At 42.9% G+C, this 26,790-nt stretch overlaps 1 protein-coding gene across 1 annotated transcript in view; it reads left to right on the top strand.

The window, feature by feature from the left end:
• GC (GC vitamin D binding protein) overlaps nucleotides 1–26,790 on the top strand; it is a 41,521-nt gene that overhangs the window by 6,908 nt on the left and 7,823 nt on the right. The window contains exons 2-11 of the mRNA XM_038398381.2: nucleotides 6,943–7,012; nucleotides 7,984–8,116; nucleotides 11,362–11,573; nucleotides 14,497–14,629; nucleotides 17,412–17,506; nucleotides 19,995–20,124; nucleotides 22,833–23,035; nucleotides 23,874–24,006; nucleotides 24,205–24,302; nucleotides 25,784–25,916. Coding sequence (XP_038254309.1) covers nucleotides 6,943–7,012; nucleotides 7,984–8,116; nucleotides 11,362–11,573; nucleotides 14,497–14,629; nucleotides 17,412–17,506; nucleotides 19,995–20,124; nucleotides 22,833–23,035; nucleotides 23,874–24,006; nucleotides 24,205–24,302; nucleotides 25,784–25,916 — 1,340 coding nt within the window. The remainder of the gene's footprint in view (nucleotides 1–6,942; nucleotides 7,013–7,983; nucleotides 8,117–11,361; nucleotides 11,574–14,496; nucleotides 14,630–17,411; nucleotides 17,507–19,994; nucleotides 20,125–22,832; nucleotides 23,036–23,873; nucleotides 24,007–24,204; nucleotides 24,303–25,783; nucleotides 25,917–26,790) is intronic.

The following is a 26,790-nucleotide window of genomic DNA, read 5'->3' on the forward strand; positions in this document are numbered from 1 at the left end:
GAGCAAGTATTTCCAGAAATGGCAGTTTAAGGGTAAAAGAGAACATGGGAATTTTTTTTTCAATAGTGCCTAAATCCTATTTTCAAAAGTGACTTAAAAGTCCTTGTCTCATTGAAAGTCAATCAGACTTAGGCTCATAAAGGCCAAGTCCATTTTTAAAAATGGGATGTAGGGCCCAACAGTAAAGAGAGTCCGGTTCCTAGAGATGCAAATAGATGCCTTGTGGGATTTTCTAAAGTACATAGGTTGGGAGTTAGGCACTTGGACCCAGATCCTCAAAAGTATTTAGGTGCCTAAGTAAATTCAATGGGAGTTAATCAAAGGTAGTTAGGTACCTATCTGGGCCTTTGGCATACACACCGACATTCCATTTTCCTCGGGGGGTGTGAGACCCCCCCACTCCGCCCCAGGCCCTGCCCCCACTCCACCCCTTCCCCCAAGGCTCCACCCCGCCCTGCATCTTCCAGCCCCCATTCTACCCCCTCCCCGAGTGCACCCCACCCTCACTCCCCCCGCTCCCCCCAGCACCTCCTGCACACAGCTAAACAGCTGCTCCACAGCGAGCGGGCGGGCTGGGGGGAGCATGAGGAGCTGAGCAATGGGGCTGCTGGTGGGTGCTGAGTGCCTACTATCTTTTTTTTTCCCTGTGGGTGCTCCAGCCCCACAGCACCCACGGACTTGGCGCTTATGGCCGTAGGTGCTTTTGAAATCCTCCTAGACACCTATTTACATCTGTAGATACCTAAAAATCTTTGCAAATCTGGCCCTAACTACCTAAATCACTTTTGAAAATGGAACTTGGGGCTCCTAAGTCACTTTGGTGCTTTTTGAAATGTTACCCCTTCAGCTTTTTGCAGTAATAGGATTCATCCTGTCTTCACTACAAACACCTTTCCGGGTGTGAAAGTCACTGTGAAAATAATGTAAATGTTACAGCAGAGTGTCTAAAATTATACTAGAGACTAACACATTTATTTGAGCATAAGCTTTTGTGAGCTACAGCTCACTTCATCGGATGCATCCGATGAAGTGAGCTGTAGCTCACGAAAGCTTATGCTCAAATAAATTGGTTAGTCTCTAAGGTGCCACAAGTCCTCCTTTTCTTTTTGCGGATACAGACTAACACAGCTGCTACTCTGAAATCTAAAATTATACTGATATTTAACCTGCTGGTACCAAATCCCAACCCAGACAGTTTGTAGCAAAACCAATAGCACTTTACAGGGATTAGTGGCTTATTAACCATTCCTTTGGCACTTGCTGTAATTACATGAATCATAGTGCTCTCTGCTGAGGGTTAGTAATATGAGCACACTGTATCATTTTATAGCAATTCCATTGCAATTTAGCATTAATGTTCACCTATTGCAAAAATTTATGGTAATTCCTTTTCATTCTGTCCTGATTCCTGATATTTCTTTTGATAAATCCATTCAATACTGTGCATTTTCCAGATTGAGCATAAAATTGAGTGTTCTCTGTTCCAAACATATATGGTTCATAGCACCCTCTATTGGTTCTTATTACAACAGGAATTGATTTCCATGTATCTGGTACAATCTACAACTTTGTGAAGCTAGTGTTCAGCTGAAAAAATGAAAGAAGACGATACAGAAAAAGACGAACATCAATAAAATAAGGGTAAATTTCTTCTAAAAGTGCCTAAATAACTTAAAAGACTGAGTCCTATTTTCAGAGGTGTCTTAGGCACTTAGCAGCCTCGGTCTCATTAAAAGACAATGGGACCTAGGTCCTAAGTTAGTTAGGCACTTTTGAAAATTGTGTCTCTAGACAATTAGAGAGAGATATTCAGAAGCACCTTTTAATTTTTTTTTTTCAATGTGAGTTGGAGCCTTAATTCCTTTTGAAAATCCTACTCTTCAGTGATGGCCACTATACAAAACACAAAGACAGATGGATAGATAGAGTTGATGAAGTAAAAATGAACGTCTACCTAATTTCTTTAACTAAAACTCTAATTGGGCCTGCTTCTTCTTTCACATTGGCTTTACACTGGTGTAACTTCATTGATTTGAACAGAACTACTAATGGGGTATCAGCTGTCAGATAACTCCTGAAGAAGAGTTCTGTGGAGCTCAAAAACTTCTCTCTCACCAACAGAAGTTGGTCCAATAAAAAATATTACCTTGCCCACCTTTTCTCTCAGATAACCCTTTACAATTTTTATTAGATTGTCCTGAAAACCCTGTTGCTTATAAAAGCCAGAAAGAAAATAGTCATCACCTACCACCCAACCTGATCATTTAAGAACTTTTTTAATACTAATGAAAGGAGAAACCCCTTCAACAATAGTCACTATTAAACTCAAAATTAAAATAGATAAGAGGAAAAAGGAGAAGAGCTTGATATCACAGAGTTTTGATAGAACCACGAATGAACAGGTTACCTACCTTAATGTAAAGAAAAACAGAAGTTTGGACCTAAACATGAAACAATGAAAGACTTTAATTGACACTATCAAATGACAGGATAGAAGAAGAAGAAGACTAAGAGTAGAAAAGCATCAACCACAATATGTGATTCATATTATAAAGCTGCAGAAACTGACTGGTAGCAGGTCTCATTGATACAGTTGTAGGGACTTCCATAGGCCAATTTATAATTGTGTATTTTGTGAATATATTTTGTGTTTTCACGTGTGCTGGCTGCGTCTCATCTGTAACATCAAGTGATTAGACAGGATACAAAACATCAAAGTCCTGGACAGGAGCTGTACAACTAGCATTGAATCCCTAATTATACAGGGGCAACTTTACTGGGCTTGTACATATGGGTGATATGTGCCTCCCAAAGCCATATTTTATGGCCAGTTGAAAATGGGAGCATGTATGTTGGAAGGCCAATTAAAATGATATAAGGACACGCTGAAAGCGCATTTAAAAGCTGGCCAAGTTGACCCCCGCACATGGAAAGCTGCTGCTGATAGATCAAGATGGTGGCAGACGTATTGATCTGCAGTTAAAGCCATTGAGAACAGCAGAACAGAAAAAGCCAAAGAGAAGTGCAAGCCAAGAAAGCGGGCTGTGGCAAAAACAAGTGATCATGTCTGCCCGATGTGCAGATACATCTGCAGATCCTTCATTGACTTACTTTTGCAATGAAAGACGCACTGAAAAATACCTGACTCTTGTACATTGACTACAGTGGGAGTCTCCAATATATACTAATTTCTCTCTGACTGAGTTGTAAAGCAAGTTTTATAAGGTTTTTGTGATAAAAGAACGGATCTGTTAGGCTTTGTTTTTCTTTCAAATTACTGCTCTTTATTTGTACCACAGTAAGTAAGAGAAGAGGGCTATTATATCCATTTTCTTATCTGACATAACACCACATTTTTCAGGATTAGCCAGACTAGGATAAAAGAATGTCACACATTAAATTGTAATGTGCACATATTTTGTATGCAGTTTTCTTTAGGGGTGAATGGGAGCTGCTGGTTCTCAGCTCTTTGAAACTAGGGCTGTAATTTTATCGAGATGTGTAAATGCAGACTTTAGAGCTACAAGTGCATACCATATAAAAAACATGAATGGGTCTTCCAGAAACCTGATCAAATATAGCCAATGAGTTCTGTAACAAACTGAAAATGCAGCAGTGCTTTCTTCTCTCTTTATTTCTTTTTGCTCTTCTTCCCTAAAGAAATATTCTAACACTCTAGTATATGTTCTGTTTTGACTTTTAATGGGCCCAAAAAACCAACCACCTTCCACTCTTTCTCAGTCTGGCCACCTCCTACTACTTCTCCGGCCCCAAAGCGAACAGGGATTCCCTGACAGTGAAGAATCCCTGAGCTCCTGTCCTTTGTGTGGGCTCAGGGAGGAGGATGGAATTGGAGAGAAGGGAGAGGTCATGTGATCCTCTTTTCCTTCCCCCCTCCCCCAACTCCTATAAGCCTTGGGGCTCAGTGATTTGATCACTTGGTGACTCACCATACCTTGAAATGGTTTTCTGACTCTAACATTCATGGAACGTTCTATACACTCAGATCACTGATACGTGCCTGCAGCTTTAACCGCACACTGACAAAGTCTTTTTGTGGGTGGTCAGGCTAATGGGACTGTCCCTCAGATTGCTAATAACCTGTGTCCTGCACTGGGCATTGTATATTGATGACTAAATGAAAAGGAAGAGAGGGAGACATCATTTATTTGTAGGAAATATTGAGCATGTATTTTAAAATTCAGCCAGGGATGAAGAAAAATTCACTAAAAAAAATTAAATCTATCATATTGGAAACGGAGTTCTAAATTATACTCTTGAATGGGTCTCCCACTGATTTTAAAAGAAGTCTTTCACCAAAATAATACATTTATTTCCAGACTGGTTTCCCCACCCACACTAGGATCCTTGCCCTTCCCTAGTACACCAAGTGCCCAACTCTGCCACCATTACTTGCACTGTGTAGTACATAACTGCACGAGTAGCCATTGGAAACACCAAGAGGGTAGGTGGGGATGGGAGGGAAATGGACGAAGCCAATGCACAAGCCAGCACCTCTGAATCGATGCAGCGGGAGGTTATAATTTGCTATTGATTAGAGGCCAGCAACAAATGACTCTCTGCCTTAAGCAAGTGGGGGCAGTCAAAAGGAACTAGGCTTTTCTTACTTCCCTGGGTGCTTTTACACCCCATCCCACAGGCTTGTGGTAAAGCAGATAAATGTGAGTGTAACGCAGCAAAGAGGCAGATGAGATGACTGGATCATTCCAGCCCTACTAGTAGCTTGAATTATTCAAATGAAGACGGCTCAGGCACTGAGCAAACTGGAATCTCATCAGACAAACAAGGTGAGGGTTAAAAATGCTGTCAATTTTTCTCTGATTTTTTTCAAGCTTCATTTAAATTCTGAAAATGCCCAATAGTACCTGCTAAGTGACTTACAAAGAAGAATTTAGTCACCTCATGTGCACTCACCCTGAGGTGAAGTGTTTACTAAGAGAGTGTCACAGAACATCAGTGAGGCATTAGGTTGTACTACATGAAGCTTTTCTCAGTTGTGCAGTCTTATGGGAACCTCCAGACAGTCTTTAATGGAGCTCTATCCATTAATAGAGCTCATTATAGTTCATGCTTCCTACGTATGGGGGCAGGGAAGGAATTCTCCACTGCACAACAGCATCTTTACACTGTCCTATCTAGTGCCAAGGAACAACAAAGGAGTCTAAGCCACAAACTTTCCCATGCCGTCAATCAGTGGAGAGACATTGGTTTTTGCACAGGTTAAGTGAGAGCCAAGAAGAAAGCAATACTGATTCAGCTATGCTAGGTACTGCAGAATAAATAGCAGCAGCAGCAATACTATTCTTAATCCAGGAATTCTAGAAAAAAGCATTTTCAGAGGTTCATAATCCATGTTCTTTTGTTTTAGTGTAGCTCTGCACTTGGTCACCTTGCCTTCGTCTTCACCCTTTTTGAGCAGTACAGCTGGCTTTCCTAAGTGTGCTTGCATCACTTCTCAGGGTTCCTGCTCTCTGAAGCAGCAAGCTTTTCATACATTTTTTGGTCCGCCTTTTGCTTCCTAGGGAAATACAGTATGGCCACAGAACCCACTCCTGCTGTTCAAATGGGCCTGCTTTTCCATTACAAACATTCATATGGGAAAATCTGCTTATTAAAAAGGATGTCAGCAAGCATACCAGGAAAACAATTTTACAGGATCCATTGCTATTGTGTTTATGGCAGGCAGATGGTAGTGATTCCACCTGATTTCTGTGTTAAGCAGAAGATGATTCAAAAGCTCATTTGAAACTGGTAACAAAACTTTTTTTTTAAAGAAATAGCAGGAAGTCAGATGCTTGAAGGAGATGGAAACCACCTTCTGAATAGTACTTTATAATAATATATTTTTTGTACCTGACCTATTATGGAGCTGTTCAAATCATCCTGATTTTCAAAGTTCAGTGTGTACCTTTTTTATATGGACAAATACACTTTACAGAACTGTCCTACTGAATTAACTAGGGGTGGAACCAATAGGGTTTTATGAAAATTAATTGGAATGCTGTGAAAATTACTCTGAGCCTACAGTGTCAAATTTAACAGAGAAATATGTTCTTTGTAGAGTTGTGGGGTTTTTCAGGGAATGATTTGAGGAGTTGGTTTGTTTTACACAATTCTATGGAATTCTGCAGCGGGGATATAATTCTGTATTGAACTCTATAGGCTGTTTTGAACCATCCTATGTTATTTTGTATTAATTGCTATAGAGATGAAATTCATCCCCATGCAGCGGGCCAGCACAAGCTTTCTGCACCACTAGAATCCTATTTTGAGGGCTTAAGAGGGAATTAATTGATACTTAGAAAATTGATGCTGGCCCTCGGCACAGGGGTGAATTTCACCCCACTGCTTTTCTACAAAGATACCCAAACAACATGTGCACATAAACAGTTATTTTCTAATTATAATAGTGGCAAAATGTGTTTTTGTTTTTCCAGAAGAGATGGCTGGAATATGGGAATAGACATGTCATCCCCTTTCCATTTAAAAAATAAACCAACATTAATTCTCTCATCTTCTCATTTTGGAAAGAAGGGCCTGATCTAAAGCCCACTGACGTAACAAAGATTCCTATGCACTTCAGTGACCTTTGGACCAGACCCTCAAGAACATACAGATTCCATTTTAAATAGGTTTTTATACTATGCTCATCACCATGTATCTGAGCACCTTCCAGAACCTCAGTAAGGGACGTGACTAACATTTGTCATGTTTGGTCTCTCATCCTTTCCCAAAAGGAGAGAGGTGTGCAGTAGAACATGTTGTTTGGGTAGGGTTTTTATGGTGTGTTTTTTGTTTTGGTGTCACTCAAGTCCATCTTTGTCTTCAAGAGGACAGGGTGAGATATGCTTTGTTTTCTTCTGTGTGTGTTTTATCAAAACGAGTAACTGATCATAAATCCTCCTGTGACCGATTTTGCAGGTCGAGACTATGTACGGGACAAAATCTGTCAAGAATTCAACAGCATGGGAAAAGACAACTTCCGAACTCTGTATGTACCCCCCAGAACGCTGAAGCTTTGACTTTGAACCCATACTGCTAAGACACAGCACACAAATCAAGTTAAAGAAAAATATTATAAAAAGAAAAAATAATGTTATAAGTTTTAACTATAATTAAATTCTATAAATGGAGAGTCCTATTGATTTCAGTGGGACCACTCACATAAATAAAGTTAAATACCTGCATGTTTGCAGGATCAAGGCCTTAAACTGTAAGTTGTTTGTCTGCCTTGAATTTTCAAAAGAAGTTAATTACCTAAATCCTATTGCATTTTAATAGCATTCGGTGCCTAGCTCCCTTAGGATTTGAAAATCCCAGCCTTCTACTTGAATGGCAGATCTGTCTCTCTGACCCCAGCTACACATCCGATGAAGTGAGCTGTAGCTCACGAAAGCTTATGCTCTAATAAATTTGTTAGTCTCTAAGGTGCCACAAGTACTCCTTTTCTTTTTGCGAATACAGACTAACACGGCTGCTACTCTGAAAACTGCTATTTCTAGCAAGCTAGCTGGCGCAGAATTAGCACATGTCTATCTGAGCTGGGAAGCACGCTCCCAGCTGCAGTTTGGATGTACCCTTAGAAATTTAACTGCCTGATCTGCAGCTACTATCAGTACTTAGGCATGTATGTGACACCAGATGTATCCATAGATAACTGTAGAAGGAAATCTGTGTCCACAATTACTTCTGACTGCAAAGCTGTGGGAACAAACTGGAAGCCTGGATACAGGCATGCTGAAAATAAGGCTCTACAGCTATAGCACAGATTCCGATGACATTTAAAGAAGTCAAAATGTTGCTTTAAAAGAAAACGCTTGTTCGTATTTCAGACCCAGAGCTGCTATTATTCATGTAAAACTTGTAACTGCAATTGGACAGATTTCTTTCAATAGGGTTTCAGTGAAAAATAAATACTTCCCCAAACCGGCCATGAGAGCTTTGCCTCCTGTTTGTTGTCAGAGCAATCATCCTGAACAGCAAGAAATTCTCCAATGCCACCTTTGAAGAGATCAGTCACCTTGTGAAAGAGGTGGTCTCCCTGGCAGAAACGTGTTGTGCCAAAGGGGCTGACCCCAACTGCTATGAAACTGGGGTAAGTCATGCTCTGTAGAATCATAGTATCTTAAACATGATGCGTTTATTAAAGAAAACAGCTTCTAACTATAGACAAACAAACAGGCTTCCATACAGCTTTGGCCTCAGCTTTTTCTCCCTTGTTTACCAGGCTCCATCCTATATGATGGCAAAGGAGATCCATTCCAATTTAGGCTTAAATAGTTTCTTGTATCATTTATTTTGCACATTTTAAGACATCACTATTACCAGCTATAAATTACTTCTTCTGGAGAGAGGGAGACTTTTTCCAAGTCTGTGGTCTCTGCTGTGTTCTTCCCCTTTTTTTCTCCACTCTCTTGTTGTCAGTCACTATCTTTTATACCCTATTCTGTAGCTTTGCACAGACTAAGTTACCTCATCTGTGAACCTATCCATTCTAAACCCCTGACTAAACATTTTTATGCACAAATCACAATAACTAACCCAAACTAATACATTTTTGCTTACTTACTAAAACTTCTTTTTACTTGTCTTTCTTGTATCGTCTGTTCTCTGCTATTAATCCCACTGGCTCCTTCCAGTTTTTTAATCTTACTAGTCTGTTTTTGTGGCCTTGGGTTTTTGCTTGTTTTGGGAGCACCTAAAATTAACAATTCCCTCATGAGGCTCTGTTTCACTTTGCTATTACACAGACCAAGATTTTACAAAGCAAGGTGTACAAACCAGATTTCAGAGTTTATACAACCCTGAAGCTTTTCCAGCTACATTCAGGAATGCTGCATCAGCAGAGTGACACACAAATGCCTTTCTATTGTCTTATAATACTATATATAATATTCATTATCTCTCACATTATTTAGTGTATATATATTTGACTGACACAATTCATTATGCAGTTTTCCAACAGCACTATCTGGAATTCTGAATGGTATACAGAGGCATCTACTGGCTGAATAATATATTGCACATAACCATATCATTACATGCTTAACAGAGAAACAATGTGATGGTTCCAATTTATGTATAGTTATGTACCTGCAATGTTGTTTACATTCCAATGAAAGTTTCAAGTGAAAATGGTGGAGAAGTCTGGGGGGAGGTGACTACGTATGGAAGCATCTTGAAATTAATTTAAAAGGTAACGCTGACTATGGCTGAAAGGTGGTGGGGTTTATGGTCTGTTCAGTGCATACATTAATTCCCTCATTAATAACTCTCATTAATATTAATTAATTTAATAGAGCTGGGATCCAGCTGCAAAAATCAGGTCTGGATCCAGACTTCAAGCAGCTTGTCATGTGATGGTGGTTAAGAGTCACAGAAAGGGTTAAATTTTCCTTGAATAAAGGAAATGGTATTATCCCTAAAGTTACTGTGACCCCTCTTTTCTCCAACCCTACGCTTCGCTTCAGAGCTTCTGCCTAGAACCTGCTGCTGTGTCTTGCTACGTATTTAAAGGAACAATACACTACCCTCATGTTGCCAAAAGATTGGGGTATGCTGATCCAAGCTTTTGGGTTGAGGCCATCCCTATTTTTTTATTTTGGGCAAGTCACTATCCCACCTTGTGCCTCAGTTTCCCCATCGGTACTATGAGGATAATCATTGTGACCTCCTCTATAAAGTGCTTTGAGATCTAAAACTGAAAAGTGCTATATAAGAACTAAATGTTGTTATGTAGTGCCAATGGCTAAACGGTTTTGCAAATCATATTCAGAGTATGGATGAGGAGCCCCAAAAAGTATTGGGCCACATTTCCTGAGCACAGATCACTGCTCTGGTTTAATCACGTCTGGAGAAATACAAACGTTGGGATGACTTATATCTAACAGACCGACTCCTCGTCGAAAATGGGATGGCCCATTTCTGCCAACTTAAATATCCATTTCTGGAGTTACACCTGCCTCTTTCCTCTTCAGACCAACTCCATCATGCCAGCACCAAGCCTGAGTGTGTGGATTGGGCATGGGCCGGTCCATAGATGTGGGTGAGGAATCTTCAGACTCTCACCCCAGCCACAGAAGAGCTGCAGACCCATTATGCGGAGGCTGCTTCCGCTATGTGGCTAAGTAGCTCTCCATGCCAGTTACATGCTCCTAACATGGGACAGAGAATTGGAGGACCATGAATGGCCGATCATCTGCTTCCACCTCTCCCAGAGGCCTGCTCTCACCTGTCTGTGCCCTGCAGCCTCCTTGGCTCCATGCACTACAGCCTCCCAAATCCTATCTTTCCCTTCTACAGCAGAAATGCATCAGATTCACTGCCAGAAGACCCTGTGCAACAATAGAGCAGAATTTTGACACTAAGCAACACAACCACATCCACTTTGAGCTACATCCTGCAGTCTTCTCACTTAAAACAAGTCAATGGGAGTTTTGCCTTCATTAGGGCTCCAGAATCCACCCCTTTCTACAGTGATTACCATTAAAAATTGAATGTTTTCCCACAATTACCACACCGTAGTGTCTGAAATACTGCAGGTATCTCCTATGCTAAGATAGCCTTCACTGACCATATTGCTAATGCTGACTTTGTAATGCAGCCACTGTAGTTCTCCTTCTCCTCTTTTCTTGCTTTGCATTGGAGCCCCCACTATTTTTGGTGCTTGCTTTATGCATTAAGCCATTGGATTTTTTTATTGCTGATAGTGTAAGATGTTTGGGTCAGATACCTTTTTTAATGCATGTTTTGTGTTATCTCCTTCTTAGAAGCACCCTGAACATAAATTGGCTTAACAAAAGTCAGAATTTGGCCAGAGCTACAGTGCTTAACAAGTGGTTAAGCAAGATGGTTAACAAAATTCTCACACAACTCATTCATCTCTCCTCCCCCACAAAAAAAGTTATCTTGTCCCTCTTTTGTCACCAGAGAATGAATAGCAGAAGGGGAAATCTCATGTTACTAAAACTGTATTACATTGACAAAGTATTCTGTGGTATATTCATGGGTATACAATTAATTACTAACTAACATGGCCCCAATAAACTCCATAAGTGACTGGGAGGGGTTGCAGCCAGCACAGAGGAATAAGGTAGTGACACTATGGTTCTGTACAACATACCGGTGCTTATGTCCCCAAGATGAGGTATCACCAGCCCAACCCACTGCAGGGCTGCTCCACAGAGCCCGCTTCTTTGAGCTGTGTGCAGAAGTGGATTTCACCTATAGAAGGAGGCAATGTTTTACTTAAAGAATGTGAAAACTGTAATTACTGCTAGACTGAGAACTTGGACATTAATGTTCTCTCATTTCTTTTTCTTCCATTCCACCCTACCCCAGTCTTCAGCTCTGTCTGCCAAGTCCTGCGATGAAAATGCTCCTTATCCTGATCACCCAGGGATTGCGGCTTGTTGTACCCAGCAAGGGTTAGAGCGAAAGCTCTGTCTGGCCGCCCTGCACCAACCACCCAAAGAGTTCCCTACATACGTGGAGCCATCGAATGAAGAACTCTGTGAGGCCTTCAAGAAGGACCCCCAGGATTTTGCAGATAGGTAAGTGTAATCCACACACCTCCTGGATGTGGTGTTCTGGCCCATCTAGTGTCACCAAGGCTACTTAAAGAGAGAGAGAGAGATTAATGAGTTTACTCTACAGCCTGCTGGCTTTTTTTCATAGATTCATAGCTATTAAGGTCAGAAGGGACCATTATGATCATCTAGTCTGACCTCCTGCACAACACAGGCCACAGAATCTCACCCACTCACTCCTGCAAAAAACCTCTTACCTAGGACTGAGCTATTGAAGCCCTCAAATCATGGTTTAAAGACTTCAAGGAGCAGAGAATCCTCCAGCAAGTGACCCATGCCCCATGCTACAGAGGAAGGTGAAAAACCTCCAGGGTCTCTTCCAATCTGCCCTGGAGGAAAATTCGTTCCCAACCCCAAATATGACGATCAGCTAAACCCTGAGCATATGGGCAAGATTCACCAGCCAGATACCCAGGAAAGAATTCTCTGTAGTAAATCAGATCCCACCCCATCTAACATCCCATCACAGGCCATTAGGTCTATTTACCATGAATATTTAAAGATTAATTAATTGCCAAAATCATGTTATCCCATCATACCATCTCCTCCATAAACTTATTGAGTTTAATCTTAAAGCCAAATAGGTCTTTTGCCTCCACTTTTAGGTCAGGCTTTTAGAAACTCATGCTTTAAGCTGCAGAGACCCCAGGTCTGATCCCGCCCGCCGATTACCGGGATCTGTCAGCATTACATAAGCACTAAGAGTTTAGCTTATGAACTTTACACATCTTGAATGTATCCTGAGAACAACATTAAATCTCTTAATTAATTTCAAACAAACTCATTCACTAGTCAACAGGTTGTCTCCATCAGATTCTGTTTTTTCTCTCTGACGAATGGTTGGGATGCAGACAAGTGTAAATACTATTAAATGGGGGTTAAGCACTTGATAGAAGTTTATCTTGTGTGCTTTATTGTCTCTGGCTCCTGCATGGATGCACAAAGCTGCCAGGGTACAAAGAACCTTTCTCCCTCTACCCACTATGTGTGCCAAAGCACAAGGGTTAGAACCACAGTCCCTGGAGATGTGCTCCACTCATAATGGGGCAAAGAGGACCACGGCTTAGCTTAATAAAATATTATATGGTGTAGCAGTAATGTTCTTAAAGACAATGGGGTTGGAGTGTCTTTCTGGGTGCTGTGTGATCTGAAGAAGGGTCTCTGTAGTGCCTCTCAGCAATGCAGTTTTTAAGAGTATCTTCTGCTTGGATTGTAGTAGTTGGGGGTCAGAAGGCACCATGAAAGGCTGCATTTCTCTTGGTTCAAGAAGTTAGGACTGTTGTTTGTTCTGACTCATATGGTGGAGACGATGGAAAAGGTAAGGAGGGGAAAAGCAGACAGCCCTTTGTAGATCCTGAATCTCTGACTTATTGTCTCATTCCTGGGTTCTCCTGAGGGACTAACATAGGAACTGAGGTTCAGATTTTCAAAGGCGTTTAGGTACTTAAACCTGCAGATAGGCACCTAATACAAATGAATTATAATGCCTAGCTTACTCTAGTACCTATCTCCCATTGAAATGAATGTGAGATAGGCCCCTAAACCACGTATGACATTTTTGTAAATTCTGCTAGACGCCTGTCTGCATCTTTAAACCCTAAAATCTGGCCTTGAATCTCTCTGTAGAGATTGATAGTAAAATTTCTTTTTAGATGCTTTAGAGAGAGATTTTCAAAGGTACAACATGATTTAGTCGCACAACTCCCACTGACTATCAAAAGTATTTGATTGTCTTTGCAAATCTCTCTGCAAATCTCTTCCTATACACATCAATGTGTGAAAGAGTTGTCTGATGTTAAGTACCCAAGTTTGCTAACTTTGGACTTACGCCACTGTTTATTGTTAGATTTATGAACACATTTATTTATATTATTTCTTTCCTTTTCCTGGCGCTAGCTGTTTAATAATCTTAGAAAATGTAACCAAACTACAAGATAAAGTGTCCAATGTGATTGCCTGTAAAGCAACTGTCTCATGTGCCAGGGATAAAAGAGAGATCCATTAACTCTGACATTTCACCCAAGCAAAACCAGGGAGAATTTGGAGCTCATGTACTATGTTTAGGGCCACCTCTGTGTGGGTGCACAGCTAGGCTGGGGAGAGGATGCATCCCTGTAACACAATAATATGGCAGTCAGTTGTGTGGGAGATGCAGTTAGAACTACTGCCCGCACTCACAGGCCTATGGTGGCTAGGAAGGGGCGTGATCATAGCTCCCTGTCGGCATTATGCTTTATACAAGCATATCATCTCCCTCCCTATGACTTAGGCACTACAGAGTCTCTCCTCTTTCCCCCACTCTGCACTCCATGGATGCACAGGGCATACCCTAGCTCTATGTATTTATCTTTTATTGCTAACCTACCTAATTCACTCATCAGGGTTGGCAGGATGCCAGTCATGACAAAAATGCAATTTTTAAACCATTTATTAATTTATCTGAAACTCATCAGGATGCTACTAAATAGCCAACTTAATATTTTTTATACCATGAGAGTTATGAAGACTCCATAAGGTCAGGCTGACCTTATGAACTGTAATGATCGTCAAAAAATGTATACGAATAAACAAACTTGCTGGAGAATTTCTGTTCTGATCTCAGTTGGTGGAGCAATGACTCATTCACATGGGTTTAAGCCCATTTTTGTGAACTGGTTTATGTTGGCAGTCTGCTATATGTTCCTGGTATTTTAAAAAAAAATTGAAAATAGCATACATTACATTTGCAAAAACACTGGGATGGGATTTTCAGAAGCCCATAAGGGAGTCAGGTGCCCAACCCTCTTTGAAAGTCATTGACTTTCTTCAGGTGCCAAATTCCTTTTGATGTCTTTGAAAATCCCTCTGAGTAAACAAATCCTCCAGCCAAGTACTGTCTCTTTTCTAGGTTTACTCATGAGTATTCCAGTAACTATGGACAAGCCCCACTGCCAGTATTAGTGGGTTCTATAAAGAGTTACTTACCCATGGTTGGGACTTGCTGCATTTCACCAAGCCCTACTGTGTGCTTCTTGAAAGAGGTAAGTGTGTCCCTCCTTCACTTGCTTCTGTCCAACTTCTACAGCAGTACAACTCTAAAACCTTTTAAAAAATGTTGTCTCTTCTATTTGTTCTTTAATCTTGAAACAGTCCCTATCACAGTGGCATGGCGGTGTGTGTGCAAAATGCAGCATCACACATCATAAATTATATGTACTGTATAGAACAGTGATGGAGTATTACCTTGTTACCTTAGAACATTCAGGGTGTCATTTGGAAGGCTACCAAAGGATGTAGCGATTCAGTCCTGGCATCCACTGACTTTTAATCATGATTAAGCTGTGTGACTCTTGCCAGTTTTGCTCCATGAGGAAGCAAGGGAATATTTGCTCTGCATTTGATCCCCCTGGGTTTGCACTCCTTTAATATGTAATTGTTGAAGTCAAACCCCAACATTCCAAATGAAACTCAGCTAACACTATTAAGTTTCACATCAGGACCTTGCTAAATCATGAATTTTGATAGAAAATCTAAATTTGTCCAAAGTCTACTCCATATGTTTTACACAACTCTCGTCATCTTACCAACTGTCTATAAGATGCTACCACACACTATGAAAATCAGCGCAATAAGAGGTTTGGTTGCACCATAATCAAACAATATCCCTCCTATGTAAATGTCAGTTTTGTTACCCTCAAAGTTGTCTAAGAGGAGATGGTTACTGCCATTCAGTCATTCGTTTTCATTTGTTTAAAAAAAGGCCACCCATCAAACAAGATATAGCCAAATAGTATAGAGTCTTTCTGTGAGAGATCTATTGCTATGGAGATTCAGTGTAATAGGCTGCACAATCCCTTAAGGGAAACTATGAGAGAATGCAAAATAATTTCCTTGGTGGAGAAAGGGAGCTAGGATATTAGTGAGGAGGGAAAGAAGTTTACTATACCACTGGTACCAAAAAGGGGGTTTGCTCTGAATCAGCCTCCATACACTGTCTTACTGTGCACTTCAGGAAGATCGCATTTAGGGTCTTTTGTTTTTATTTGGTTTCCTAGCATCACCATGCACCCAGACTGGAATAGGATTTGCTGCTAATGCAGTGGAGGCAGGTGCACCAATTCCCTTTGCTTTCAGTCTGTAGGGAAATTAAGTAAACATCACAAACATGATGTTCATTTCCTACTAAGTGACAGCTGCTAAACATCACTCCAGTCATTTCCAGCAACCTGGAAAACTATTTCATATGTTGAGAGCCAATTAGTTCCATTTAGCTGTTTGAAAAGAGGAAAGGAAGCAAAGACAGAGACACCCAAACTGTTGAATTAAAGGGATTCATAAGAAGGGATTTAGTGGCAATCCTGAAGTTCACGATTTGGCTTGCTCAGTATTAGACATTTGGAGACAAACATTCCGCTGGTGTAAATTAGCATTGTCATATGGACCTCAGTGGCACTGAGGATCTAGCCTGTGATGGTTAGCAAGCCAGAAAGAGATTATTAACAATTACAGCTGAAACAGGAATATTTCCAAAGCTGAAGTACCAAACAGAAAAGTATCTATTGTTCATGAGAACAGATAATATCTCGTTCTGACATGCCATGCAATGTATTTATTGCATCCATGTGCAGGCAGATCTGCCAAAGAACAAGGAGTTCTAGACTTTAGCTAGCAGATGGAGCTGTGGCACATGAAGGCATAAGATCCAAGAACATGGAGAGCAGGTTTGAAGTGTTTACTGCATAGTTCCCAAACTTTAGCAAATGGAGAACAATTTCCCTATTCAAAGGAGTTGCACAAATCTATGTCTTCATGGTGTTCTGATGGTGCTTCATGATGTGTGTGATGCAACACTGCTTCAGTCTGTCCCACTTCTGGCTGTTGGGAAGGAAAAGTTGTATCTTTACTCTCTCTCTCTCTCTCTCTCTCTGCCTGTTGGGTGTTGTTTCCATTCTTACCTGAGAGAGAAGAAAGGTTGGAAAACAGATTTGAGTGAGATCTGACGCTACCAGATTCTCTTGTTTAGAGTTCCCTGCTCTGGGTGAAACATGCATGTAAGTAATATCAGGCAGCATTCCTATAACTAGCACATTGCAAGCTCCAGTCCAGAGCCACAGATGGAGGATCACTGCTGTGAACTTCTCAACATGGAGATCAGGATTTCCCAGGGGCGGGGAATCACAAATTGGTGAGAGGGGATCATATATTGCTAAATAGTAAAGCAGGCCTGGCTAGATGAGAGAAGGTCCTGGTAGGGAAGCAGAGGTCCCAGTCTGTAAAAGATAGAGAATCACCCCCTCTGGATGATACTGATCTTAAGAGAAAGGAAGTAAGTTTGCAACTCTAAATAAAAATAAAGAGATTCAGAAGTTAAAAGCCACTTTTGAAAAGGAGTGAATTACTAGGAAGGGAAATGCAAATGACTGAGAACTGCCAAGTTAACATATTCAGACCTGAATTTCTGACTCTCCTCAGGACAGAGAAGAGGGCAGCAGTTCGTCAGCATTGCAACCAGTAAAAAGGGTATTTATGACAGGAAAAAAGGGGCTGCAGTTGGAGTACCCCAGGTGACAAGACATCTTACATGAGCCTAAGGACTATATAAATATCTCCTTGAACCATCGCAAAACTGAAGGACCACAAGTGATAGTGGACATCTAGGAAAGCTGTGTGTAATTTCAGCATTGCACTGAGGGTTAATGAGGATATTTAGATTCATTTAGGATAATAAACTGAATGACACACTGACTGATAGGAATGCTCCAGTAGACTACAAATAAAGGAGTCAATCTGTGCCTAATGCAGTTCTTCTCCTTTCTGTTCCAGAGGTTAGAAAGAAAGACTCTGTCCATACTCACCACCATGTCAAACAGAATTTGTTCCCGCTATGCAGTATATGGGAAGGAAAAATCAAAGTTCAGGTACAAAGGCAATACTATATATTCAGAAATGAAGGTGTTTCATATTTGAATTTCCTGTTTCCTGTAAATTTGTAATAAGATTCAGCAGGATTTGAAAAATAAGTGCACTATTGTATTCTGTGGAAAAGTACTGTATTTGGTATGGGTGCAAAGCAACCAGTCTAACCTATTACCATTCTTTTGTAGCATGTCAGAGCTGTGAAATCCTTGTTTAGATGGGCTCTCATTCAATCCAAGATTATTTCAACTGACATGGCTAGAGATCTCTCTTGTATATGGTTGGTGGAGTCTCACATCCAATTAGAAGGGTGATCGAGAGGCATATACTTACTGTTTCTAGTCTGCAGAGATGAGAGAGTAGATTGGGCTTTTGGCTTTGTAGTGGCATTGTGAACAGCGGGAGTGTTGTTTGTGTACTGAACACAGAGAGCAAGATATTAATGTTCCGGGCTCCTGATTAGTGCCGGAAGGTGGGATAACATAAGAGTGTATCAAGGATAAAGGTGGCAAGTGCTCATGGATACTCTTGGTTTCAGAGTTAAATTTGGGTATGGAGCCATGCCTCTGGATTTCCCAACTCCAGCTATTTAGGCCAACATATTCAAATAAGATGTCTCAGGTTTGGCACTTTGATTAATGTGCTGCTTTTCAGAGCTGCTCAGCACCCATATGGAATCACAAGTGCTCAGCGCCTCTGAAAATCAAGACCACTTATTTAAGTACTTACACAGGGAAGGATGTACCTAAATTTAGCCACCCATGCTTGAAAAAGTTGGTCTTTTTCTTTCCCAACTACACTGTTTTAATGAGATTCTTTTTGTTTAAGGTATGCATTGTTCAAACCATTAATCCATCTTTAGAGAGGGCTAAAGTATGACATCTCTACTCACTTGTAACTCAGTCATTGCTCAGGCATCATTCCCAGTAACTTCACAGGGAGCTTGCCAGAGTAGAACAATATACCACGTGAGGAGGAACTGGCCCAATGATCCTGGTTTATTCAAGCATGTTAAAGCATTTCAGTCTTCCAGTTCATTATGGTGCACTCACCATTAGAACACCCACTTGCAACAAGGCATAATATTGCAGGTACCCCCAGTTCCAACCCCTTCTGCTGGCCATCTCCATCTGCATGGGTCTTCCATGACCTTCAGGCAAGTCACCTAAGAGTTCAAAGTTCAATCCCCTTTCAGGGCACTCAAAGTCTCAACACACACACAAGCTCCTGAGCTCAACTCACCGTTCTTACTGGATTTCTCTTCAGTTCCCTGCCCCTTATAGCTTCCCTGATACAGAAGCTTGCTCTGCGGGTCTCTTCTATTCTTTAGTCCCCTTCCAGAAGATCTCCCTGGACACCTGGCCCCTTGTTCCAAGGGTCCGCCACAGTACTTAGCTCTATTCCTGGTGGCTCAGTTCTTCAGCCATAGACAACACCAAATTCGTAGGCCTTCCCACACAGACAAATACTACTGCCACTACAATCTCTTCCACACCAAGCTCTCTCAGCCTGTGTAAGGCCCAGCAGGTCTATACACAGGCCTGCAGGGTTGCCAGGCAGTGAACACCAGCTCCACACTGACTCCTGTTACCAGCTTGTGCACCCCAACCCAAGACCCACTGCAGACACTAACCCCAGGAACCTCTAGGGGTTTGACAGACAACAGCCTCATGGCACCTGATTGTCTCCCCACACTAAACCCAAGGGGCATTCCAGGAAGTGTCTAGGCAATAATGCAGAGTACTAGGTGGCTGCCATGACCACCCTACATTCTCTGTTCCTGAATTCCCAGTATTGATCTTGAATCTTGACCCCCGTTCGAACCAGGAATACCCACATGGCCCCCGATACCTGGTATTGGCCCTCGGCCTGATCTCCAACTTGTCTCTAGCTCTGTCTTTTGGCTTGACTCACTGCCTGACCATTGACCCTGGTACTTATTCTGAAGCCCAGCAGTTGTTCCTGCCTACTGAGTTCCTGACACTAGCCCAGCCTATCTTCACCCAGGATCCTGACAGCCTGCTTTTAAGGCCCAAGTGCCTGCTGGATCACCACCTAACTCAGGCCAGGAGGCAATCAGTTATTCACCCCACTGGTGTTGGTTGTGTCTCTAATTGAGGTTCTTCCCTTTCTCTGGCAGGTGATAGGAAAACACCATCACATTGCTTTTCTATATTTAGTCCATATTTTAAAAAGCCATAAGGTATATGCGGGTCGTCATAGTAGGTTGAGAGCTAAAGTATTGGCAGTAAAAGACTTTGTTGCCCTTCCCTGCTCCTGGTTCAACAGTCGATTAAAAAATGTACCATATTTGTTTTTTCAGACCTTCTGCAACGATAATGTGAAAAAAGCAAATCCCTTTTTAGTTACTCGTGTTCTAAATTCGTGGCACTTATCCTACAAATGTCAATAGACAGGACTTAAGAATGGTAGGCAGACTTTGGAATGGCTAAAATACCTAATTCCATTTTGCATTTTGTGACTGTCTAGCACCTTAACAATGTTTGCTCAGAAGATACCCTCTGCCTCGTTTGAGGACATTTCCCCACTAGCTGAAGACTCTGCTGAGGTGTTTTCCAAGTGCTGTAATTCCATGGCTGAAGACTGCATGCAGAAGGAGGTAGGAATCCCAGAATTCTAGACAGAGCAGACCTCTTAGGTCATCTAGCACAGTGGCTCTTCACTTTGTTGAGCCCACAAGCCAAAAAATGGCCCCAAAAGTCATGCCACAAAAGCTTGTGGGATTTGGATCAAAGGGAGAAACAATGGGAGGCATTGGAATGCTTTGAGCAATAGGTTGGGCATACTGTCAGGTCCTGAGGACTTGGGTGTAGGGGTGGTGGGGATGCTCAGTGGGGCTGGCAGGGGTCTGATACTGGGTGGGGGTTTGGGAGCCTAGGGGATGGTGGGCTGTTTCCCTTCTCTTCTCCCACCTCTGCCTGCTTAGTATTCACTTTAGTGAGTACTGCTTTGGGACACTGGCTCTGAAGCCTCTAGAAACAGCACATCTGCTACCCCAGAATTAGATTCTCTAGGCAAGTGGGAGGAGGGGAAGGCAGAGAGCTGTGTGATGACTGGGTTGGGAGGTGTAAAAGGGGTAAAGTGGCAGGAGCAGCAGAAGAGAGAAGGGAGAGAGCAAGATGTGCTCCCTGGATCCTACAAACTGCAGGATTTGGCTTTTTTCCCCTCAGTCCATAAAATAAGGGTCACACACTGTAGACTGAGAAACACTGACTTAGTCCAGCCTTCTTGCTGGTGCAGTAGTATACCACATTGTACACTTGATTGTGCTTTGGTGCAGTTTTGTTTAACATGTCTCAAGTAATTGAAATTCCACAATCACTTCCCTTAGAAAATTCTTAGGAGAAGGCCAGAGTTTGAAAGTATTTGGCTGCCAATGGGAGTTAGGAACCTAAACACCTTTAACAATCTCGCCTGAAGTGCATAAGCTTCGTAAGTGCTATCATTTCATTCTTCAAAGGGGCTTGTTTTGTTTCTGCTGCTTATTCCCTCTGGGTTTCTTTTCCTTTAGGGCATGTCTACACTTACTGGTAGATTGGCACTGCTACAATCGATGCAGCGAGTATCGATTTAGCGGATCTGGTGAAGACACGCTAAATCGATGGGAGAGCCCTCTCCCATCGATTTGTGTACTCCACCTCCCCGAGAAGCATAAGGAAAGTCAACAGGAGATGCTCTACTGTCTACCCAGCACAGTGTAGCCAATGCAGTAAGTGGATCTAACTACATCGACTTCAGTTACGTTATTCACGTAACTGAAGTTGTGTAAGTTAGATGGATTTACTGTGGTAGTGTAATCCAGCCCTAGTTTCAGATGACTGTATTAATTAAAAAAACCTCTTTGAAATGGGATCTCTAGACAGTAGCATGAGAGATTCCATTCATTTCCCATTTCATGTATTTATTTCTGTATTTGTAACTGAGTTTTCAAATCACCAGCTAACTTATTAGTATAATAATCGCTTGTGCTGCTAATTGTTTCCCCTATTGCTTTATTTACTCTTCCTCTGGAAGAAGTTGTTAACAGATGGATTTCTCTATTTGATAGTTGCCCATCACACTGCTGTGGGGTTTGAGTAAATACATCCATTGAAAATTCTTTTATTCAGTTTCTATATTGACTCACCCATTAGTTTCCCTCCGAGACAATAATGTATTTGTGGGGGAAATGTCTTCCTAACCTCAGTCTTTAGGCTTTATGTCCTAAAGTTTGGGGATTAATATCAGTTCTACAGTTTTATCTTAGATAGTTAAATAGTGGATGATATTCTAATTCAGATTGGGCCAAGATTTTCAACAGTGACTAGTGATCTGGGGTATCTCAATTTTGGGGTGCCCAGCATCAGACACTTACAGATTTCAGAGATTGAATGCTCAAAGCTTTCTAAAAAAATCACCTTGATGGTATCCCATGTTGGGCACCTAAACATGGAGGTACCAGAACTCACTAGTTACTTTTGAGTGTCTTAACTTCAATGTCTAATCCTCTTCTAAAATCGACTCAGCTTTTACAATGATGCCTTGTGACAGTAAGATCCACGTGTGCAAACAAAGTTGGCTTTGACTGATTACTGTTAAGATGATATTGACTCTAAGTATTTGAAAACTGTCACGTAACCCTGAGCATTGCACCCAACCCTGCATCTGAAGTCCAATACCAAAGTTCACTAGTTGGACTTTGTGATGTTTGTGGCCGGTAGGAAAAGTTAAGCCAGTTTTCAGAGGCTGCAAAAGCCAGACTCATGCCTTTTGGGTATCTCAACCATCAGGAATTGGTTCTGATATTGTAATCCTTCTACCATGTGTGTTTATTGTTTGACACATTGTCAGTTTGAGACTGTTTAGGATCTGGAGTTGTTTGACAGCACAGAGGTAAATTTCTTTCCAGCTTGTGCAGTTCACTTAAGGTTTTATGAACTCACTTGTTTTTCTCACTCTGAACTCCAGGAACCGGATCCAAAGCCCAGGCAGTAACTGGAAACGCTGCTCGTCCAAACACAACAGACTTATTATTAATAATAGATAAGGCACTGGAGGAATGACCGCAGGGCTGGGAGTCAGGAGGTCCTGAGTAGTAATCATAGCTCTGCCCTGACTCACCATTTGACCTTGAGCAAATCATTTTACCTTCCTGCTTGTTTCCCCATCTATAAATGGGGTTGATAATATTTAACCACATGCCTCCTAAGGGCACAGTGGGAATTTAGTAGTCAGTGTCTGCACACTGCTTAAGACAGGTAAACCATTGTAAAAATGTCAGGTATCACTATACTTCAGCCCTTAAACTCATTGTTGTCTTCTTTATAGTTATCAGAACTCACCACAAAAATCTGCACTAAACTATCATCCAAGGATGAAAAATTTTCTGATTGTTGCAAAGGAAAAAATCTCCTGGAAAACTATTTGTGCATGTATTCACTGCAACCTGTTAAATCCCCTCAACTGCCAGAACTCCAAAGGCCCACAGACGAACAGCTGTGCACTGGTGATGGGAGCCATCAGATGGATCAGTACGTAGTCTCATTGCCCTACTTCTCCTAACCCAGACAGAACAATGGCTACCGCTGTCCAAGCAGAGCCTTAGTTTCATTCTAATCCTTCTCAAAGGAACTAGGTTAACTGCCTTTGATTTATGACTATTCATATCACTTGTACATCAGCAGCATCAAGAGGTCCTTTTTGAGACAGGGGCCCACCATGCTTTGGTGCTGCATAACCCTAATAAGAGAGAGTTCCTGCCCCCAAAGTGCTAACCATCTAAATAGATAAGACAGACAGAGTGGGGGGAGAAGGGGAGGAAATATTATGGTGTGAAAAGAGGCACAGAGAGATTAAGTGACTAACCCAAGGTCACACAGGGAGTCAGTGTCAGAGCCAGGAATATAACCCAGATCTCCTGAGTCCCAATCCTGAGCCTTAACTGCAAGACCATCCTTCCGCTCTTCAGGAATATCACCCAGCAGCTCCCAACAGGATCAAGGTCCCATTGTGCATGTTGCTGTACTGACACACAAAGACATAGGCCCAGAGCTTCAAAAGTATTCAGGCACCTAACTCAATGAGAGTTAGGCACCTGGGTATCTTTGAGGATTTGGACCACAGTCCCTTCCCCCAAAGAGCTTACAATCATAAGCAGAAAAGTAATGATGATGGGAAGTGTCAGGAAATGTTAAGAATAGGTGGCACTACCAGTCCTGCCTGTAATCCACACTGGAGAAATTGCTGGTTTTGTCGTTGTAAGAGAACATCATCTAAAGCTTGTCAGCAATGCTGGAAGGAGGGATCTGGTTTCATCCCATGATGAACACGCAAACTAGAGGGTACCATGTTTTTCTTGTCCTATTGCAGATTCATATTTGAGAAAGCACGAAGGCAAACCAACATCCCAGAGGTGTTCCTAAGTAAGGTGTATGATGCTACCCATAATCTTGTCAATGGATGCTGTACCGCTGCGGATTCCATTGCTTGTGTCTCTAGCAAGGTAACCAGTGTAATCGTTTTCTCTCACACATTCGGATGCCCTCTGCTTTGCTCTTAAATTTCTCCTTCCCCTAAAATCTTTCCCAAACTCACACAGAGCTTGTATGCGCCAGCCACAGCTAGTGGATCAGGACAATGCATTGTGACAGACAAGGGGATTTCTTGATTATAGATATATTCCTTTCTTTCTGCACTGCAGAGGCCACAGCTGAGGGGGGAGATATTCAAATTCCTAGCAAAGGCCAATGAGCTATGTGGAGAATACAATGACCTGACGTTCCTTGAATTCAAACGGAGGTAAGAATTAAATTCTACACATTCCTGATCCTGTAAGCTCTTCTACTTTCGCCATTTGCTCCTAAAGCTTCTCCTCCATTCTTGACTAATAGGGCACTGCCTGCAATATGTCCTGAATATTCCTACGCCTTTTTAAACAACTTCATTTCAGCTGTGTCTTTGCCTCTTTTAAGTTCACTTTCTACACATGTTCTAGTGACCAAGTTCACAGGCATGAGTGTTTTGGGAAACAGAGAAATTTGAAGTGAATCATGGAAAATATTCACAGAAAGCAGATCTATTTGGACCAGAAATCTCTCAGAGAATTATGCTCCTCCAATCGCAGCATAGAAATAGCCCATGTGACCTGTGTCCATTCAAAAGTGCTCAGAATTAAAGGATGTGCAAATTATCTGTGGCCCAGAGGTGATTTCTCTTGAAAGGGGACTAGGCAATGACTTCTTCTGCCCGCTTTAGTTTTGAGGCAGGGCCACGGGTGGAAGATCTGTATAATTTTTGGTGGTGTCCATAATGGATCCAAGTCCCGCCTGACCCCCACCCCCACACACACACCTACATCTGCCTAAGTCTCTGGGAGGGAGTTTGGATGCGGGAGGGGTGCGGGCTCTGGGAAGGAGTTTGGATGCTGAGAGCAGGCTCTGGGCTGGGGCAGGGGGTTGGGGTGCAGAAGGGGGTGACAGGTGTGGGCTCTGGGAGGGACTTTAGGTGCAGGAGGAGGTTTGGGTTCTGGGAGAGAGTTTGGATGCTGGGTGTGGGCTCTGGGATGGGGCAGGGGGTTGGGGTGCAGGAGAGGGTGAAGGGTGCGGTGCTTATCTTGGGTGGCTCCTGAAAGTAACCTGCACACCCCTCTGGCAGTGGTTCCTAGGCGAGGGGTCCGGGGGGGTCTCCGCGTGTTGCTGCTTGCAGGCTCCGCCCCTGCAGCTCCCATTGGCCACAGTTCCCAGCCAATGGGAGCTGCAGAGACAGTGCTCAGGGCAGGGGCAGTGCGAGAAGACCACCCCCATGGGGCCACAGGGACGTGCTGGCCGCTTCCGGGAGTGGCGTGGAGCGAGGGTGAGCAGGAAGCCGGCTTAGCCTCACTGTGCTGCCGGTGGCGGCGGTCGGGGGCCCCCGGGCCCTTTTAAATCACTCAGGAGTGGCAGGCGGGGCCGGGAGACGGTCCAGGGGAGGCATGCGGGGGCTATATGAGGGGCCAGGAGAGAGACCGGGCCCCGAACATAGGTGGAGCCAGGCCCGGGGCCCAGAAAATTCCTGGAGCGTGGACACCACAGGCCCATATAACTCACCACCCCTGGGCAGGGCTGCTAGTAGCTGAGGTTGCTGGTGGGTGCAGTGAATCAGGCCCACTGAGTGCTGTCCTGTGCTCTTTAGAATCGGTGAGCATTTTACCACTGATGTATTTGTACACGAATTAAACAGACCAGTGTAATTTTCAGTGCTTATTCTGTCACTAAAGTGTCCTTTAAAATCTGACATTGCAGACTAAAAGAAAGCTTCAGCAAGACAATGCCTGATGCAACCCCAGCCTCCCTTGCCGAGCTGGTGGAGCAGAGAGCCAATTTCGCCTCCACGTGCTGTATTATGAATGCACCTCCAGTGTACTGTGGCTTGAAGGTAAAGTGCCCTCTCTTTCTTTGCTCTCTTCAGTGATGTTCAGTGGTTATTTATTTGGTTTTCCTCTGTCATGTGACTCCTCCTATAGGTGCTGTGACTCTGCATTTAGGGCCAAATCCTGCAAATCGCCACACAGCCCAAAAAGCCAGCTTTTGTATTTGCTAGGGATCCCTGACGAGGCCACAGAGGAGGGAATCTTTCCTGCCCCTAAGGTCATGGAGTCCCTAAGCTTCCCGTGGCTTCCTTACTGATTCCATATCTGCTGTGGAAGGGCAATGACCATTGGATACAGGTACCAGGGGGTTCTCTGGCCCTGCATCCTCTCCTTCCCAGACCTCCTTCCCCAGACCTCCTACCCCCTTCCCAGACGTACCCCATCTCTCTCCTTCCCCGACCTCCTTCCCCAGGAGGTCCTTCCCAGACCTACCCCATCTCTTCCTGAGAGTGCAACAAGAGCTCCTGCAGAACTAGCACCCCTGAATGGCACCTCCAAAGTCCTTCCCAGGGTACTACCTCCACCCTTAGGGCAAAAGCCACACTCCTCCTGGAGCACCCGGGAGGAGAAGCTCCCTTATCCTTTGATTGGGTGCACCACATACTCCCACTGTGCTGCCCACACTCCCCCTCACCCCATGGCCCACTGGAGAGCAGTACTACAGCATTAGCATGGCCCAGTGGACATGATGGGGGCTGTGCTTAGCCTCTGTACAGGGGCCCAAGCAAAAGAACACTCCTAGTGTCCTCTCCCCGCACTGTGGACTTACTTAGCCTGGGCACAATCTAGCCTGCTTTTCAGGATACCCACTGAATGTCTTATTTCAGGACAAGAGCAAGGCTTGGGCAGGTTTGGGTGGAGGAACTGCTCCAGCAATAT

This window comes from Dermochelys coriacea, chromosome 4 (assembly GCF_009764565.3).
Source record: "Dermochelys coriacea isolate rDerCor1 chromosome 4, rDerCor1.pri.v4, whole genome shotgun sequence".
NCBI lineage: Eukaryota > Metazoa > Chordata > Testudines > Dermochelyidae > Dermochelys > Dermochelys coriacea.